This window comes from Colletotrichum fructicola (genome assembly GCF_000319635.2).
Source record: "Colletotrichum fructicola Nara gc5 chromosome Unknown KSG_Nara_v1_contig03, whole genome shotgun sequence".
Classification (NCBI taxonomy): Eukaryota; Fungi; Ascomycota; class Sordariomycetes; order Glomerellales; family Glomerellaceae; genus Colletotrichum; species Colletotrichum fructicola.
The window spans coordinates 2914061-2930756 of NW_027094053.1; the positions used below are offsets into that span (position 1 = coordinate 2914061).

At 56.1% G+C, this 16696-nt stretch overlaps 7 protein-coding genes across 7 annotated transcripts; 4 read left to right on the forward strand and 3 right to left on the reverse strand.

Moving 5' to 3' along the window:
• Positions 1-87: 87 nt before the first annotated feature.
• Positions 88-5901, reverse strand: rad9-1 (Protein rad9; the record flags this gene model as incomplete). The annotated part of the gene is made up of 3 exons (XM_032030479.1): positions 88-5446; positions 5506-5695; positions 5751-5901. The coding sequence occupies 3 exons, from the start codon at positions 5899-5901 to the stop codon at positions 88-90; spliced, it is 5700 nt and encodes a 1899-aa protein (XP_031890252.1).
• Positions 5902-6591: 690 nt separating this feature from the next.
• On the forward strand, positions 6592-7114 carry RPA12 (DNA-directed RNA polymerase I subunit RPA12; the record flags this gene model as incomplete). Its single annotated transcript, XM_032030478.1, has 3 exons — positions 6592-6706; positions 6792-7023; positions 7096-7114. 3 exons carry the CDS (start codon positions 6592-6594, stop codon positions 7112-7114), a joined length of 366 nt encoding a protein of 121 aa, XP_031890257.1.
• Positions 7115-7237: 123 nt separating this feature from the next.
• Positions 7238-8404, reverse strand: LIA1 (Deoxyhypusine hydroxylase; the record flags this gene model as incomplete). The annotated part of the gene is made up of 2 exons (XM_032030477.1): positions 7238-7748; positions 7863-8404. 2 exons carry the CDS (start codon positions 8402-8404, stop codon positions 7238-7240), a joined length of 1053 nt encoding a protein of 350 aa, XP_031890256.1.
• A 645-nt stretch (positions 8405-9049) lies between these two features.
• On the forward strand, positions 9050-9503 carry CGGC5_v005582 (uncharacterized protein; the record flags this gene model as incomplete). The annotated part of the gene is made up of 3 exons (XM_066151476.1): positions 9050-9072; positions 9256-9369; positions 9425-9503. The coding sequence occupies 3 exons, from the start codon at positions 9050-9052 to the stop codon at positions 9501-9503; spliced, it is 216 nt and encodes a 71-aa protein (XP_066009033.1).
• A 123-nt stretch (positions 9504-9626) lies between these two features.
• nbp35 (Cytosolic Fe-S cluster assembly factor nbp35) lies at positions 9627-10661 on the forward strand (the record flags this gene model as incomplete). Its single annotated transcript, XM_032030475.1, has 1 exon — positions 9627-10661. One exon carries the CDS (start codon positions 9627-9629, stop codon positions 10659-10661), a length of 1035 nt encoding a protein of 344 aa, XP_031890269.1.
• Positions 10662-10856: 195 nt separating this feature from the next.
• gmf1 (Actin-depolymerizing factor gmf1) lies at positions 10857-11548 on the reverse strand (the record flags this gene model as incomplete). The annotated part of the gene is made up of 4 exons (XM_032030473.1): positions 10857-11048; positions 11113-11246; positions 11342-11444; positions 11546-11548. 4 exons carry the CDS (start codon positions 11546-11548, stop codon positions 10857-10859), a joined length of 432 nt encoding a protein of 143 aa, XP_031890020.1.
• Positions 11549-11956: 408 nt separating this feature from the next.
• On the forward strand, positions 11957-13728 carry CGGC5_v005585 (Uncharacterized protein; the record flags this gene model as incomplete). The annotated part of the gene is made up of 10 exons (XM_032030472.2): positions 11957-12089; positions 12212-12240; positions 12297-12494; positions 12566-12574; positions 12639-12683; positions 12736-12830; positions 12886-12903; positions 12950-13242; positions 13298-13514; positions 13611-13728. 10 exons carry the CDS (start codon positions 11957-11959, stop codon positions 13726-13728), a joined length of 1155 nt encoding a protein of 384 aa, XP_031890021.2.
• Between the last annotated feature and the right edge of the window lie 2968 nt (positions 13729-16696).

The following is a 16696-nucleotide window of genomic DNA, read 5'->3' on the forward strand; positions in this document are numbered from 1 at the left end:
GCTTCCCTCCTTGGTTTGTTCTATAATTGCAGTAGCTTTGGCCGCGATTGAAAAACACCGTCGAAAGCAACTGCTGTGTCACGACTTTTACGCGAAATCCATGTCGTCGAAGTCAGCCTCGGCATCTTCCTCAGCTTCAACCGGATTCTTGCGGGGACGTCCACGTCCACGTGGGCGTGAAGTAGAGCGCTGGCGCTTCTTGGGGCGTCCAACCGCGTTGCCAGCCTTGCGCTTCCGGCCTCTGCCGTCAGCAGCGGGCCCGTCGTCTTCGGCGTCACTAGCGCTGCCGTCGCCCTCGCCATCAAGCTCATCCTCATCTGCAACCTTAAACTCCTTGTCGACGTTCATTAGCTCGACAAAGGCCTTGCACTTTTCAATGGCCAGTGTCTGCTCTTGAGACGCCAAAGCGGTTGTGTGCGCCGTGACCTCCTCCCAAAACTTGTCGCCAGTGACAGCTTGCACCTTAGTTGGTGCTTTGCTTAGGTCCTTTGCAGTAGGCTTGGCTTTCGTCTCGCGCTTCAGGCCGTAGAGACGTCGGAGGTAGGTTCTCGCTTCCCAGAGACACAGCATAAGAACAGATCCAGACGTCAGCTGCCGCAAACGCTTCGAAGTAATCGTTGGCTGAGGTCGCTGAACGGGCTGTCCATCAGCTTGGGGCTCAGCTGGCTGGTCCAAGTCCATGCGCATGTTGAAAACTTCTGACTCAATGACGTGAGCCATGCTAGAGCCAGTCGATGAGAAGAACTTCTCCATGGTAGTAACGGTTACCAAGACTTCGCCGACCGTAACATAGTCGAAGAAAGCCAGGTTCTCGATGATGAATCGCGCAAACTCGACGTGGGGCGGCAGCGGCTTGGATACGTCCAACTTCGAGGGGTCGAAATCCACTTGGCCAACAAGCTTCTCCAGGAACTTCTGACGGTTCTTGGACTTGCTCACCTTGAGCACTTCCATCAAAAGATGAAGCTTTGACTGAAAGGGGTTCTCGGTGGCGCCACGGGTATCGTGGACAATATCCCGCTGATACTCGTACGCGGACTGGATCGCTTTGGCATATTCTCGCTCAATAACCGTCTCGTGCTTCTCGTGGAGAGCTCGATGCTCCATAAAGGCGACCTCGGAAATTCTTTGGACAGATGAGGTTTCTAGGGTGATGAGGGTGACACCCGTCTCTTTGGGATGCACAAGACCCTGTCGATTAATGCTGCCCAGCACTTCGACAGCCAGGAAGGCGTGCTCGTCTTGGGATGCGAGGGCGATGCGAGTAATCTCCTTCAAGAAACGCTGAGTAGTCGCGCTAGCCACGTCGTCGAAGCTAGTTCCGCCCATGACTGTCAACTCACGCTTTTTGTCCCCTTCCGGACCGGCAGCGGCAGCTGCACTAGCAGCTTCAGATCGCCTCTCTTCAGTCAGGAGGAACTCCTTGAAAGAACGAAGAACCGCGCTCTCAAGTGCCGGAAGCCTAGCTTCGAACACTTGCTGGAACTTGGTGTACACGTTTGGCGAGACATAGTTCCGCGGGTGCGCCTGGCAAATGAGACCAATGGCATCCAGAGCATGCTTCCTTGCCTCCATGGGTTGTGAAGCGTCCGCCCAGGGGGAAAGGTTGTCGACCATGAGTTTCGCGACCGAAGTGCCAGAGTATTTGGGGAAGATTTTCTTGAAGACGGCAATCTCGGAGTCTAGATCGCAATGTTTGCCGACCATGCCCACGATGATTGAGTATCTGGCAAACTTCTGTAGCTTCGTGGCGTCCATCGCCGTGTTGCGCATACTAGCGACGCCGCGGAGACTAGAGGCACCCAAGTGAGCCAGCTTGTCACGGTTGTCCAGGAGTTCTGCGATGATCCACAAACAGGCGATGACGTCGTCAAGCAAGGCTTTGCCCAGTCTGCCCACGGAGTTCTGAAGCTGCTCTCGTAGTTCGCGGAGGAAGTCGGCATACTTGGCGGACAGTTGCGGCAACACTTGGCGGTAAATGACAGTCACAGCCTTGAAGACGGTGAGATCATCGGTGCCGCTAAAACTGGCGAGATGAGGTTTGAGAAGTCGGATTTCCTCAAAAGTGAATAGCTTCGCATCGGCCTTGGCAAAAATCTGAAGTACTTGCAGCGCGTCCCTTCCTGAAGGGATCGTGGGGTCCTCCGAGTCAAGATTATCGATGAGTTCAAACATCTTCTCAACCAACTTCATGCTGACACTGAAAGGTCCTGAGCTGGCTTTGTTCTGTCCACCGAGGATAGACTGAAGTACCTTGTCCAGGACGGCGCCCACGTTACCAGATTTGACAGTCTGGATCATGAGAGCGACATGGTCTGTGAGTGATGTCTTGTACGCCGCTGTATCGTCGACCTGATAGAATGGAGCGAACCAGACTTCTTCAATCATCTGGCGAGCTAGTTCTCGTACTCCCTCATCCGGGTCTTGTACACGGTGGAGCAAGCCGTTGGCGATGGCACTGCGAATTTCTCTGCTTTGGTTGCGGAGGTAGATGTCCTTTGCCAGCTTCATGGCTCTCTTGCGCACACCAATACCGGAGTCGATGAATCTCTCAATTATTCTCTCCGCCATCTTATCCTCCAATCTGGGGCGCAGTGCAATACACTTGCCCATGAGGCCAATGGCAGAATCGCGCACCTGTGGGGATGAATCGCTTGAGCAGTTGATGATGAGCTGAACGACCACAGAGTCTCCGTCGAGGATTGCTGGGTCGGTTTCCAGAAGCTGATTGATACTCTTGAGACTCTTGCTTCGGACAGTGGCTTGGTCACTGGCCATGGCTTTCAGGAGCACGTTGAGCATAGCCTGGAAATGTTCGCAAAAAGGCGAACGGAGCAGAATGATGGCGTACGAGAGCTTGGCGTGGTTGTTGCTAACATCCTTGAAAGTGTACTCATTGGACAACCATCGGCGGTCCTCGATCATCATGCGCAGGCGGAAAGCGAGGCGGCCAAATTCTTGCTCGAGGGAATCGTAAGTCTCTTGCATCGCGTCGTATCCGGAAAAGATTCTGTAAGCCCAGTCTGCAATCATGAATGAGATGGCTCCTTGCAAATGAGGATCGTCGCTTCGCCGCTGTTTAAGATGCTCTAGAGTGGCTCGGTATGGTCCTGACCAGGAGACGTCATGCTCGATACGAGACTTCTGCTCCAAAGCCGATGTCGCCAGTTCCGACAGATATCGAGACAGCTCATTCGAGTCGGTGCCGTCGGTTGAGTTGGCTGTCCGGCGAACATGCGATCGTAGCTTGGAGATGGCAGCGCTCATTACGCCGAGCAACTCGAGAGCCATGTTTTTAGCGGGTGCCGCGGTCCTTTCCCCATCCCACAGCTTCATCATGTAAAACGTTAGCTGACGCAAGATGAGCTCCGCAGAAGGCCAGTCCGGCGAGTCGAGACATTCCGTAAAGTCCTCGACGAACAGATCTAGCAGGTTGCGGTAAGGAGTATCGCCTGATTTGGTCGACTTCAAAGCGCGGTTGACCATAAAGTTGACGACGTAATTAGCGTTGTGCGTGGCGCCCTCAGTCAATGGAAGCGTCACGGCCTTGAGTTCCTCGAGGGCAAGCTCGTGTTGGGAGGCGCCTGACTCTTCGGACTTAACGGTAGCTACCACATTCGGTTTTCCAGCAAGAGGCATCTCCTCATCCTCCTCGTCTTCGTCCATCATCGCCCGGCTGCGCGTGCCCTTTTCCTCCACCTTGCCAGAACTTGCTTGTACAAGACGCATGATGAGAGCTGATACAGGTTGAATACTGCTGCCGTTTGACAGGCGGAACTGACGGGCGCTCTGCTTGCCGACGGGAAGTTTCTCCAGCGAGGTCAGAATGTCGTCGAAAATGCCGCGGCGCTGATCGGGTTTGGCGAGGAAGATCTGACATAGCATTTCCATAGCGACGAGGCGGATGCCATCGAACTTTTGTACTCCAACGACAGAATCCTTCTCCAAGTAGGCGTTGTCGACGAAAAGGAGGCTTGAGGCGGCGAACTCCAAGGTGCCGAGAGCCGTGTCGGAAAGCTCAATACATGTGACGAGTTTGGCGAGTAGAGCAAACAGCTTCTGGCAGTTTGTCAAAACAGGCCCGATCGCCTTCTTGTATGGTTGCAACAGCTTGAAAAGGGCAGATGTCGAGCCGGAACCGCGCATCTCAACTACAGGAGTGACAATGCCTTCGACGACACTCTTGAAAACATCGATCGACTTCTGAATAATTTCTTCGGAGTAGATCTGCTTCTCTTCCCTGCCGCCACACATGATGCGCAGACACGTACGAGCAGTCTTGAGCCCCATCTCAATGTCCGGCAGCTGGTTCAAAAAGCCCGAGACTTCAGACTCGCCCCAGGACTCGTCAACCTTGAAGTCGAGATTCAGTACATGCGACAGCCCTGGTTCGCTCAGTTTTTGGGTCATTTGGAGGTCGTCGATGGATGCGTCTTTGTAGCTTCCGAGGTCGATGAGCTTTTGAATCGAGGTCTGAAGTTTTTGCTGGGTCGAAGCCGTGAGGATGGGGACGCTGTCGCTATTCAAGGTCGCAATCTGCTCATAACCAGGCTCGCTTCCGAGAACACTTCTAATGGCCTCGAAAACATTCTTGGTCAGACGCTCAAAATCTTGCAGGGCGGCTTCGGCTCGCTGTCGTTGGTTAAGATTTGTGTTGATCTCGTCTTGTCGATTTTGGTAGGCGCCGTCTTGTTTGCGCATGGATAAGCCAGTCGGCTCATCTGGTGAGTCCGGAACAGCCATCTCAAGGTACTCGTCCTTGTTAAAACCGGGCGCATGGGGAAGCTCGATTGTGAATGCGCCGCCGCCAGGGGTTCGTGACGCACCGGGCGGTGTGGGTTGCTTTGGTGCCAACGCAGGAGCTAGTTGAGGGGGCGCAGGTTGAATGGCGATAGGTTGGGAAGGAGTGGGTTGAGCGGGTTGCTCTGGTTGGGCAGGAAGTTGCGCAGGTGCGGGCTGAGGAGTTTGCTGGGCCGACTCAAGCTTCACAGGTTTTTGAGGTTGTGTGGGTGTGGGTGTTCGCTGCGCGGAAGGAGCCTGGGCTGGAGTCGCGACTTCCTTCTCTTTTGACGACTTGCGAATGGGTTGTGGTGGTGCCGAATGCTCAGTAACTTCTACGTAGGCGCTCGGATCGAATTTCTCAGAAGGAATCGCGACCTCAAATTTGAAATTGTTCCTTTGATGCGGGTCTGGGTGCATCGATGAAAGTCTCGGATATGATGCAGAGCTCTTTGGTGTTGATGGAGGCTGCTGCGACGGTTGAGCAGGCGTCGCCTGTCCGTTCGGAGGTGCAAGCCCAGCGGCCCCGGGAGGCGGTTTGATGAAGGTCGGAGCTCTGTCGAACATCATCTTGGCCACGGGAGACAAGCCCGCACTCAAGCTCTGATAGCCACCCGTTGGGCTCACATTCGAGTTAAGGTTCGGCTTCGGTACGGACTTGAACTTGCTGTACGGACCATTGTGGTTAATACGAAGCGTCTCTCTCCGACACTGCACGCCACTCACTAGTAAGTCCGTTGGTTCGGCTTCAGGTCGTGGAGCACATGATCAACGGCATATTTCAGGTGTTTCAACCCGTGATTCTGGTTCGGTCCGGTCGCCTCTTTGTTGAGGTTGTCGAACTCCTGGCTGTTGAAGAGATGTGATACACTCGCTGCAAGCGAGCCGGAACCAATGGTCGGATCCGGGATGAGATCTAATTTGCGTGAGCACAGAAAATCAGCAGCCCCTAGCATCAAACCCAAACATACCAGAGGTAAACGGGATGACAGAGGTTTGTGGCGAGAATGGCAACGCCTCTGGGAGAGTGAAAGGTCGCGCCATCGGGCGCTGCTCCGTCTGAGGCTGCATGTAGCCGCCATTGGGAGGGCCATTAGGCATGACCCCTTGGCTGTTCACCATTTTGACGAGTGTCCTCGGACGTCGATCCTCTCATACAGACATGTTCTCTCGGAATGGTCAAAGAAATCGAAGTCGGTGGGACGTCAAGGTCGGTTGGCGAGTCGCGCGCTCGAGGGTGGTCGCATCTACGTGAAGGGAAAGGTCTTTCGTTTACGAAGGCGGAAGAAATAGTCTATTAAAATGTGTTCGTCAGAAGATAGGCAGTTGCATCGTGATTTTCGTCGATTAATGGCAGGTTCCGCGGGACAGATGTCGAGTCGCGATCACGTCGACGTCAAGGTCGTGATTGGGATGGGAAAGTGGGAAGGTTGCGACAGCCTTGCGTAGAAAGACCCTTGTCAGTTGGGTGGTCTGTGCACAAGCTTTGCCCAGCCAGTGGCCAGTTGTTCCGTTCCTGCCTGTTTCCCCTGGGGCGCGGGCGGTTGTTGCCTTGCCTTGTCTTGTCTTGTGTCGGTTAATCCGGCACCAGCTGGCAGGCTCCAGGTCCTGCCTGTCTTGTCTCCCAAACCGATAAGAGAACCGATAAGAGTGGGAAGAAAGCCGATAACGATAAGACGATCTGAAAATCTTCCAGCAGAAATATTTTGTCGGTCTTTCCGCGCGATACTTCCGAGCCCATTCATGTTTGGAGATTGCATTGCAGCACTACGTCAACCAGCACAACCGCCACAACGAACAATCACCGTCACCATGTCTGCCATTGGAACCCTCGTCTTCTGCGTCGACTGCGGCAACCTGCTGCCTGCGTCCATGGGCTCTGAGAAGAACAAGCTCATCTGCGATTGCTGCGGCGCCGAGAACAAGGGTACGTCGATCGCCGGCGCATTCGATCTGATCTGCCAATTGCTGGCCCAATTCTGCGACTGAGAGCTAACACTTCACTTTCACAGACACCGGATCCAAGACCATCATCACCCAGACGAAGCCCTCCGATTTCCCCTCCCAGCTCCGCCAAAAGCTTCAATCGAACGTCCAGGCCCTCGACAAGAACATCAGCACCGAGGCCACGATCAAGGAGACATGCCCCAAGTGCGGAAGAGAGGAGGTCCGCTTCTCTGCGGTCCAACTGCGTAGTGCAGACGAAGGCAGTACCATCTTTTTCAACTGCGACTGTGGCTTCAGGTATGCCCTCCTCACCGACAACTTTTGGGAACCCGAGTGAGAGAGACGAACGAAAATGCTGACGATTTCCAGGTGGTCTCATAACAACTGAAATACACTAAACTTTTTACCCGTCGCTTTTAAGTACCTTATCCCGACTAATGATCTATATCCCACCGCGCGACACCCAAAAGAACTACCTATATATCTCCCGCTTCCCTTTTTGTGCTCTTCCTCAAGCAGCCACCTTGGCGCCCTCCGGAATCAACGCGTACTCCGTCTGCCCGCTCGACTCGAACTCGGCCATGTCCAGCGCGACAATCACACTCTCCCGCACAACCTTCTCCTTGTCGTGCAGGAACTTGAGCAGCGTCGCCTCGACGCCCTCCTCATCGCCCAAGCTGCCCAGCGCCTCGGCCGCCTCGTGGCGCACCATGCTCGCCTCCTCCGTGTTGCTCAGCGCCTCCGTCAGCGCCGGGATCGACGCCGGGTGCGACAGCTGGCCGAAGACGAAGGCGATCTCGTGGCGGAACAGCGCGGAGGAGTCGGCGAAGCCCTTGGCCAGGGCCAGCACGGCGGGGACGGCGGTGGGGAGGTCGGGGGGCGAGGCGAGGTCGCGCAGGGCGAACATGGCGCGGTAGCGCAGGAAGAGCGGCAGCGAGGCGTCCATCAGGGTCTTTTCGAGCTCCGGGACGGTGCGCTGCGACATCTCCATGGGCGGCGCGGGGTCTACGGATGTGAAGTCGCTGTTTTGCGCGGGTCACGGCGTTAGCAAACATAGAGCATAGACAAAATATGATACCCTTCCTTTCCAAAAGAAAGGACTATCGTTTGTAGTGCCAGTGTAGTGTGCTCCATACCTCTTTTGAAGCTTCTCCAGCTTCCTCTGCTCAGAGTTCTGCCACTCAATAAGATCGATAGCGATCTCGCACGTCTCAACAATACACACGTCCTCGCCCTCGCGGTCCCTGAACTCCTTCAGGATCTCAAGCTGCCCCGCGTCGCCCAGCGCGCCGAGCGCCTCGGCGGCCTCGTGGCGGCACATGGGGTCCTCCTTCAGGTCGCGCAGGACGGCGCGCAGCGGCTCGACCGCATACAGGTTGCCGGTCTGGCCGAGGCAGTAGGCGAGCTCGTGCTTGAGCAGGGCCGAGGGGGATGCGAAGCCGGCGGCGATGGCGTCGATGGCGGCCTCGGCGTCGGCGCTCTTGTCCTTGCAGGCGACGTGCTTGAGGGAGAAGAGGGCGCGGAAGCGGATGGGCAGGGGGCTCGCCTCGGAGGTGAGGGTCTTGCGCAGCTCGGCGACGGTCTGCGAGGTGGTCTTTTCGCTGGAGGCGGCGTTGGCGGCGGCGAGGGCCTCGAGGGTCTCGCGGGACTCGGGCATGTCTACGGCGGAGGGCGACATTTTTGCTGTTGGTCTAATGGGGGTATCTGTGCCTTGGGGAAAACGAAAAAGAGTCAGAGGAAAAGAAAGAGACGAAATATCAAAGCTGGAAAGTAAGGCGAAGAAGGAAGAGGGTAAAGGCGTGGGCTGATTTTCTTAGCAGGAAAGGGCTTTCTTACGTACGAGGGGGGAAAAGAGTTACCTCCGAGGTGCGGTAGTGGTGGTGCGGCGGCGCGGCGTCCGTCAGTCAGTCACTGTTCGGATCTGATAAAGATTGTAGAAATTTTGCGAGGGGCAGCGGCGGGGTGATTTGGCGCCCGATAAGATCTTCCAAGGTTGCCCCTCACTTCAGCGCTGCTCGTGGAACGCTGAAGGGCCCTGTAACGGTTCCACCCTCTCAGGCTGCAGCCCCGACGATAGCGGGCCACGCTGCCCACCACAGTCGCATTTTCTGCAAGAAATCAAGCGCGGCATTGATGGAGCTGACACGACTCGACTGGGTTCGGACGCTTCAAGGACTGGCAAACTGTCATCCGACGCAAGGAATAATAAGCCTTCAATGGTCTATTAGTCTAGTTGGTTAGGACGTCGGATTCTGATTCTTACCCAGAACCTTCCGTAGGCCCAGGTTCGAATCCTGGATGGACCTTTCTTTTGCCAAATCTCATGATCCTTTATGAGATGTTCAGGTTTGTTTTGCCTTTTTTGCTGTTTCTATGCTAGACTTTGATCTCTGTTATCTCCCCATGACCAGATGACAGCAAACTTTGTCATCTCAGTCTCGCAGTTATTCAGCGCTGGTTGGTGACTCTATTAAGTGGGGTCGACCGTCTCCGCGGATTCGTGAGGCTCGGTTTCGCCACCACTCACAGCGACTTCTTTTGTCACCCTTCGACTCTCACTTCAACGATTCGACATAAACATAAGTGGTACGACAACCGTATCTTGGAAGCAAACCGCGGATATACCAAAGAAGAACACAATAAGTAAGTCATCCGCCTAAACAGACTTCTCAAGATCTCATTACTAACCCCGCGACAGAACACGAGTTGAACCCGGCTTATCAATCAATTTCACCTCACTCAACCTCAGTCCGGTCCCGGACCAAGCCTGGCCTTGATTCACCCTTGCCTCTTCATCTCACTTTCAACTTCTGCCATTCTCACATCTCACACCTAACCCTCGCCAACCTCAAAGCACACTCATCTCCCAACCTATCCGCCTCCGGGCAACCCCCTCCAAAATGGCACCCTCCCTCGAAGCAGACACCGACGCCTCAACCCTCGACGTCCTCGCCAACCCCCAAAAACAAGCTCCCCAGCTCGTCGCCCCGGAACCAGAACACTGTCCCGGTCCCGAGGCCCCGACCGCCGGCACCGCCTCCTCCTGCGACGGCTGCCCAAACCAGCAAATCTGCGCCGCGACCGCCAAAACCGGGCCCGACCCCGACATCCCCCTCATCTCCGCCCGCCTCTCCGGCATCCGCCACAAGATCCTCGTGCTCTCCGGCAAAGGCGGCGTCGGCAAGTCCACCTTCACCACCCTCCTCGCGCAGGCCTTCGCCACCAACGAGGACTCCTCCGTCGGCATCATGGACACCGACATCTGCGGGCCCTCCATCCCCAAGATGCTCGGCGTCGAGGCCGAGACCATCCACGTCTCCGGCGCCGGCTGGTCCCCCGTCTGGGTCATGGACAACCTCGGCGTCATGTCCATCCAGTTCATGCTGCCTGACCGTAACGCCGCCATCATCTGGCGCGGCGCCAAGAAGAACGGCCTCATCAAGCAGTTCCTCAAGGACGTTGAGTGGGGCGACCTCGACTTTCTCCTGGTCGACACGCCCCCTGGCACCTCGGACGAGCACCTCTCCGTCAACACCTTCCTGCGCGACTCGGGCATCGACGGCGCCGTCGTCGTGACCACCCCGCAAGAAGTCTCGCTGCTCGACGTCCGCAAGGAGATCGACTTCTGCCGCAAGGCCGGCATCCGCATCCTCGGCCTCGCGGAGAACATGGCCGGCTTCGTGTGCCCCAAGTGCACGAACCAGAGCGAGATCTTCCGCGCGACGACCGGCGGCGGGCGCGCGCTGGCGCAGGAGATGGGTATTCCGTTCCTGGGCAGCGTGCCGCTGGACCCGCGGATCGGCATCGCATGCGACTACGGCGAGAGCTTTTTTGACAACTTCCCTGACAGCCCCGCGTGTGTTGCGTTCAAGGAGGTTGTGCGGAATGTGAGCAGGCAGATGGGCTTGGATGACAAGGAGGTTTTGCCAGAGTGAGGAATTTGTTTTAGGCTTTTGGATGTTTGGCGTTTAATGAGTTTCACATGTTCAATCAAGATATCCCTTTTTCTTCTGCAAATGCAGTGTTTGACTTCATGGCTCGTATTATGTGCATATCGCATGCCATTAACTCCGTTGGTCGGTGGCCATGCCTCTCTGTGTATGTATGCCTCCACTTCATGCTTCCTCCGCCTACGCAGCAGACCCCAGCTTGGACGGTATCTCCTCCAGGTCCTCGGCTTCTTGGATGTCAATCACGCGGCCGACCTCGCTCGTATTCCGCATCAGCTCCTTGGCGCCGGCGTAGAGCATGCGGATCTCATTGTTGCAGGTGATGGGGAGGTAGTAGATCAGGACGTACGGCACCGACAGGCGGCCGGAGGGCTGTGTACACCGCATATTAGCCTCGTCGTCTCCTTTCCGTGCGCCATGCCAGGGAGCAACGTACCAGTGTGAGAGGGTAGCTCAGCAATACGAATCTCGGACTGTGGTCCGGCAGGTCGTCGCCAATCTCCTCGAGGCTCTTGTACACCACCTTGTCGTCATCCTGCTTGATCTCGTGCGTGTTCTTGTCAATGTAGTCTGGGGAGAAAGAGGTTGCCACCGTCGTTAGCCAAACCACTTCCCATCGCAAAGGCCTGCGTCCAATTTCGGACCAGCAACAGAGACGTACATACAGATGACAGCTTGCGGGTCATTCGACCGCGAGGTTCCCAGACGGAACTTGCGCAGGTGGTCCTTGGTCTCCTGCGAGAAGGTATACAGCCTCGACTCGGACGCCTACATGGTGCACGGAAGACAGCAACGGTCAGCGGGGATTCGGATGAGACTGGCGGCACACGGCCGATGGCGGGGAGCGGGGGAAAGGGAAGCTTGCGCACCATGGCCTTTAGTTTCGGAGCGGGGTGATGGAGATGTATTCGGGATTGCTCGAGGAATGCGACAAAGTCTCTAGCGGGACTACAGCTGGACAGCTAGCGAAAAGTGAAATTGATTAACAGAGTCGTGCCGCTCGTCGTGAAGGCGTTGTTGACAAATGGTGTTCAGGGTCCAAGGTCCGGTGCTTGGTACGAGCCGCAACACTAAGAACGTCAGATTGAAAAGTCAAGCCACCCCTCCCTCGTCCACGTCTCCCCTCCCCCGCCCTCCTTTGGGCGACAGTTGAGACCAGCCCGCGCCCCGCCATTCTCAGCAACTTTAGCAGCGGGCACAGCACCAGCACCGAGCTGTGAGAGAGGGTCGCCCCACCTGTGACCGCACTCAACCCGCAGCAGCAGCGTGGAGCTCGCACCATGTCAGTGACGCCGACATTCTCCCAGCGCACCTCCGAAGAGCGGCATTCCCGCGCTTTTCCTACGAAGCTCGCGATTCGATGCAATCCAATTACCGTCTCCTTTCTCCTTCTCACTCCTGCGTATCCGCTTCGTCTGAGAATTTGATTCGTGCGAATCCATCAACCTTTGCCAGCCTCCCCCCCAAAAGACGCAATAACGCAGCAGCAGCTCAGCCAGTCAGCTTGAGTGTGAGGTGCAGCTAACAGCAGCCAGTTGCATGTCCCAACTCATTCTCGCTCACTGTAACCTGGACCACTTCTTTTTTCCCTCCCCTCTACATCAACTGACAACAAGACAGAGAACTCCCATGTTCTCCCGCCTCTCCCAGCTATCTCGCCATCTCCCCTCGGCCTACACAATCGCAAAGCCCGTCAAGCCTTTCGTTCCGGTATCCGGTCTTGCCCGTAGAATCATGGTCTCAGCCGACGAGCGAAACACCCGCACCATCCACACCGCGGCGTGTCTGATCATCGGCGATGAAGTCCTTGGTGGAAAGGTTAGAGAGCAACAAAACCCGCTCAATGCTACGTCTGACCATGGTGACTGATATTGTGATTGCATCCGTAGACGGTTGATGTGAGTGCGGCCCAGCGCCGTGGGATCGGCAGAAAGGCTTGAGCCGTATTAACCCATTGGCTAGACCAACTCGGCCTACATGGCCAAGTGGTGTTTCAACCTCGGCATAGTATGTTGACTTCCGGAACCCCAAAGGCTAGATTGATGTTGATTGGGGACAGAACTTGAAAAGAGTTGAAGTCATTGAGGACGACGAGAGTGAGATCGTCGAGGCTGTTCGGCGGATGAGTGACCGCTACGACTTCGTCGTCACCAGGTTTGCATTCCAAAGTGAAGCCTTCAAGCTATCAATAGCTGACAAAACATCATAGTGGCGGCATTGGCCCAACGTAGGTTACCCAAGGGCAAACCTTGAACATTGCTCATCAGTGGCAGGCACGACGACATCACCTACCAGTCAATAGCCAAGGCTTTCGACCTGCCTCTGGTCCTCAACCAGGATGCCTTTGAGCGCATGAAGAAGCTCTCTAAGCCGCACCCCAACCAGCCCGACTTTGACTGGAATGTTGACTCCCCCGCCCTGCAGGCCAAGTTGCGCATGGTCATCCTGCCCACTGATGAGAAGCGTGACGCCAGCAAGCAGTTTCTTTTCCCTCACGAGGACCTCTGGGTTCCCGTCAACGTTGTCAACGGCAACATCCATATTCTGCCCGGAGTCCCGCGGCTCTGTAAGACATAGCGCGTGGTCATTTTGAAAAGTGCGGCTGACTAACACGTCCGTAGTTGAGAAGCTCCTGGACGGTCTGAAGCCCGGCATCGTCCCCCGGCTTACGGATCCGGATGGCAAGGGTCTTTGCCGTGTGCTCATCTCCACCCCGCTCCCGGAGAGCGCTGTCGCCGGTTACCTGACCCAGCTTGCCGCAAAGGTGGAGCCGAAGGGCGTCAAAGTCGGCAGCTATCCTCGGTGGGAGCAGAACGGCACCGTAACCTTGGTCGGAAGGTAAGCTGACATTGCCCGGGCGGCATCGAACTAGCTCAATCTCATCCCTCGAGGCCCCGCCCAGATCGTGATAAACAAATGCTAATTGCTTCGCAGGGACCAGGCTTACATCGAGAGCATCGTGGATGAGGTTGTCGCGGGTGTCAACGGCAAGCGTGTGTATGTGGAGGGCGAGGATGATTCAGCCGCCAAAGCAGGCAAGACTCTCGAGTAATTCCAGCAGCCAGCCCCCAATCATTTAGATAGTGACCCCCACGATCCGAAGAACGTGGTGTCGAGATGCGGCAATTACATGTCCTTGTCGGGATTTCCGGCTGCAACCTTGTCATCTCAACTATGTGGTCGTAATTCTGCTCAACCATGGATGAGGCTGTTTTCCGTTCCACGAGAGTCTCAATAGTCCGCTGCTGGCCAACCGTCTGGATGAGTCGATGCCGGCCTCTTCGGTCTCTAGACTCGGGCTAGTCGCCGTATTTTGGTGTAGGCTGCCGCAACAACGCCCGAGTCGTCCCGGCCAACCTGGGAAGGCGCAGAGACCGCACGTGGGGACGGTCCTCGCCGAACCTGGCAGTCAATTTCGGTCAATGTGGAGAAAGACGTGGACTTTATCGCAGATCTTTTGACGGCAGCCGGAGAGGATAATTCGCACAGACTGACTCGACGTCGCAGGCGATTGATCCCGTAATTCTAACCCACAATCCAAGGCAGACGCGCCATCCAGCGCTGCTCTTCGTATGGAGGAAGCGATCTCCATGACGCCCATGACAAGCGTGCGTATCCGTAACGCTGCATGCTGACGCGCAGGACCCTTGCCGGACGCGTCGCCGTCGTGGCCGCACCGCTGTCGCCACGCGCCGGCTGCAGGCTGCGATGCTGCAGCAAAGTCAGGGGTTTGACTCGAAATGATTCCTCCAGGGCTTCTAGAAAACCCGAGTTTGCTGCAGCCGCTGACCGCGCTCACTGTAAATCGCCAATAAGATGATGCACGAAGAGCGAGATATGCGTCCCGGCTACCTACCGATTGGAGACTGGCTCCGTTTCGGCGGGAGATGAGTGTGGGTTAGGACCGGTGCTATCTTTGAGGTCTTGGACGAACGCTCGTCAACGTTTGGCTGTGGCTCCGTCGCGTGACGGCAAGATGGGGCCGCTTCTTGCGGATCCTTATCGACGGCTTGCTCTCTCGCACGGGAGGAAACCTCTTGAGACTTCTGGCAACCGCTTCGGCCACGCTATGCCTGTTGCATCGAGTCAGCCGAATGTGAAGACGTGATGGGAGGTCAGTTCATGCTCCACAGAGGCCAGACTGCGAATACAACCCAGTCGTTGCATTGTCACCTCCAAAGACATGGATTGGCTGTCCGTCTGTTTGGCTATCGGGCATCTCATCTCTTCCAGCCCTTGTCGCACTGTGCGTTACCGCAACCATGAGGTCGTTTTCCCATGGTTCCGTCCGGGCACCACAGGAGCCAAAGATGAAGCACGGTTCGTGGCCAGGCCGATGCTTGTGCGACGGTCTTGGAGCGGACGAAAGGACGGCGTGGCAGCTCTGGACGCCTCCTGTCCATCGGGCTTATCAACATGGCAGTGCTCCTGATAATCCGTCGCGGCCTTGACCGTCTTGGGGCTTGATCTTAGAGCCAAGCCTTCTAGAAGCCAACGCAATCTCAGCAGGCCCTGTCGTCTCGAAAAGTGCGCTAGGTCGTTCTTCGTGTTAGTGCCGACGCCCGAATCCGGGGCACCGATAGTGTTGTCCAGGCCAAAATGTTGTCAAATGTCTAAAGGATCCTGTGAAACGAAGAGATTGTGGGCCAACGCTCGTTCAAAGACATTTGTTTCATTAGATAATCCTTCGTGGAGCGCGGCTGGCGACAGATAGAGGGTTGTTAATATGGCGAGCGGCCCATGCTTGTGGTGACCTGCAGCGTTGTTCGGGTGTACATTACACAGTCATCCCCAGATGGCTGCCGAGAGTTCCATGGCCTGAGATTGCCCCTAGTAACTCCACTTAAAGGCATGGCATGGGAAAGTTGTTGAGAGGGCGAAAGGAAGAGACCTGAGCGCAGCTTTTTGAGAGATCGACGCGAATGCTGGTCGACGGGCTCGAGGTCGTGATCTGCGCTATCTTACCGGCTGTGATGGCTAGTAATGGAAAAGCAGCCGTACGCATGTAAAGCGCCATGGACCATGGACTCCGGCGCTTTGGCTTTGGGTTGTTGACTCTTCACAAGTCAACAACGCCATCGTGATGAATGGTCGATCACAGAGCTCGATGGTCTGAAAGCAAGCGCGCACCGAACTGGACGTCCTTCGGGCGGCGCATGGACGACGGCTTGTAAGATCTGACGGCTCACGAGGCGTGGCTGGCGGCTGTCTGACGAGAGTCGCAGCGCAGTCAAGGCGTTCTGGCAGCCAAGCACAGCAAAGTTGAGATGTCAGGGCGAGGCGAAAATGGCCGATATCCGGATGGATGGCCGCAGGGATGTCATTGAAGGCTACACAGTTCCGGTCTGGAGTTTGAGGTTTTGTTGCGGCGAAGGTTTACCAGACTGACGTTGACAATCCATGCACGCTCCAACGCGCCGCGCCACTGCTTCTATGCGGCTTTGAGCAGACGCACGCTCGACCTCTGTGTCATTAGGAATTATGACAGAAGCTGCCCAGCACTTCTGTTGTATGGGGTGCAGCAGCCCATGCTCTGTCGCGCCGTTGAAACGGGCAGCTTGAATGGCTCGCTAATCAACTGCAGCAGCTTGGAGGAAGTTGAATGGCTGCAGTTATTTACCCCGTCGATGACAGGCATCGGGCACCGAGAGCATCATATGCGAAGTGTAGATCACCGCCGCCGTACCGTGTGGTGTGGGGCTGCGTACGGTATCCGAAGGTGGGCAGGTAGGTCCGGCGTTGTAAGCCGACTCCGGTATCGAATTTCAACATCGGCTTTGATATCAAATCAAAGGCTGGTGTTTCTGGTGATGGACATGGTCGCCGCATGGCGTGGATTGGTATCAGCATGGTAGAAGCCAGGAGCCTGGAACAACAGCTAGTGGCCTCCGATGCAGGAGGGTTGTCCTCTTTGCACGAGCTTCGTTCTTCTCCCTTCTGCCGGTTCGACCGCATGCGGCCGTGTTGATGCTGCGGTGCAGTCAGGGGCGATGGCTGAGCAGATCCAAGCCCCGCGAGTG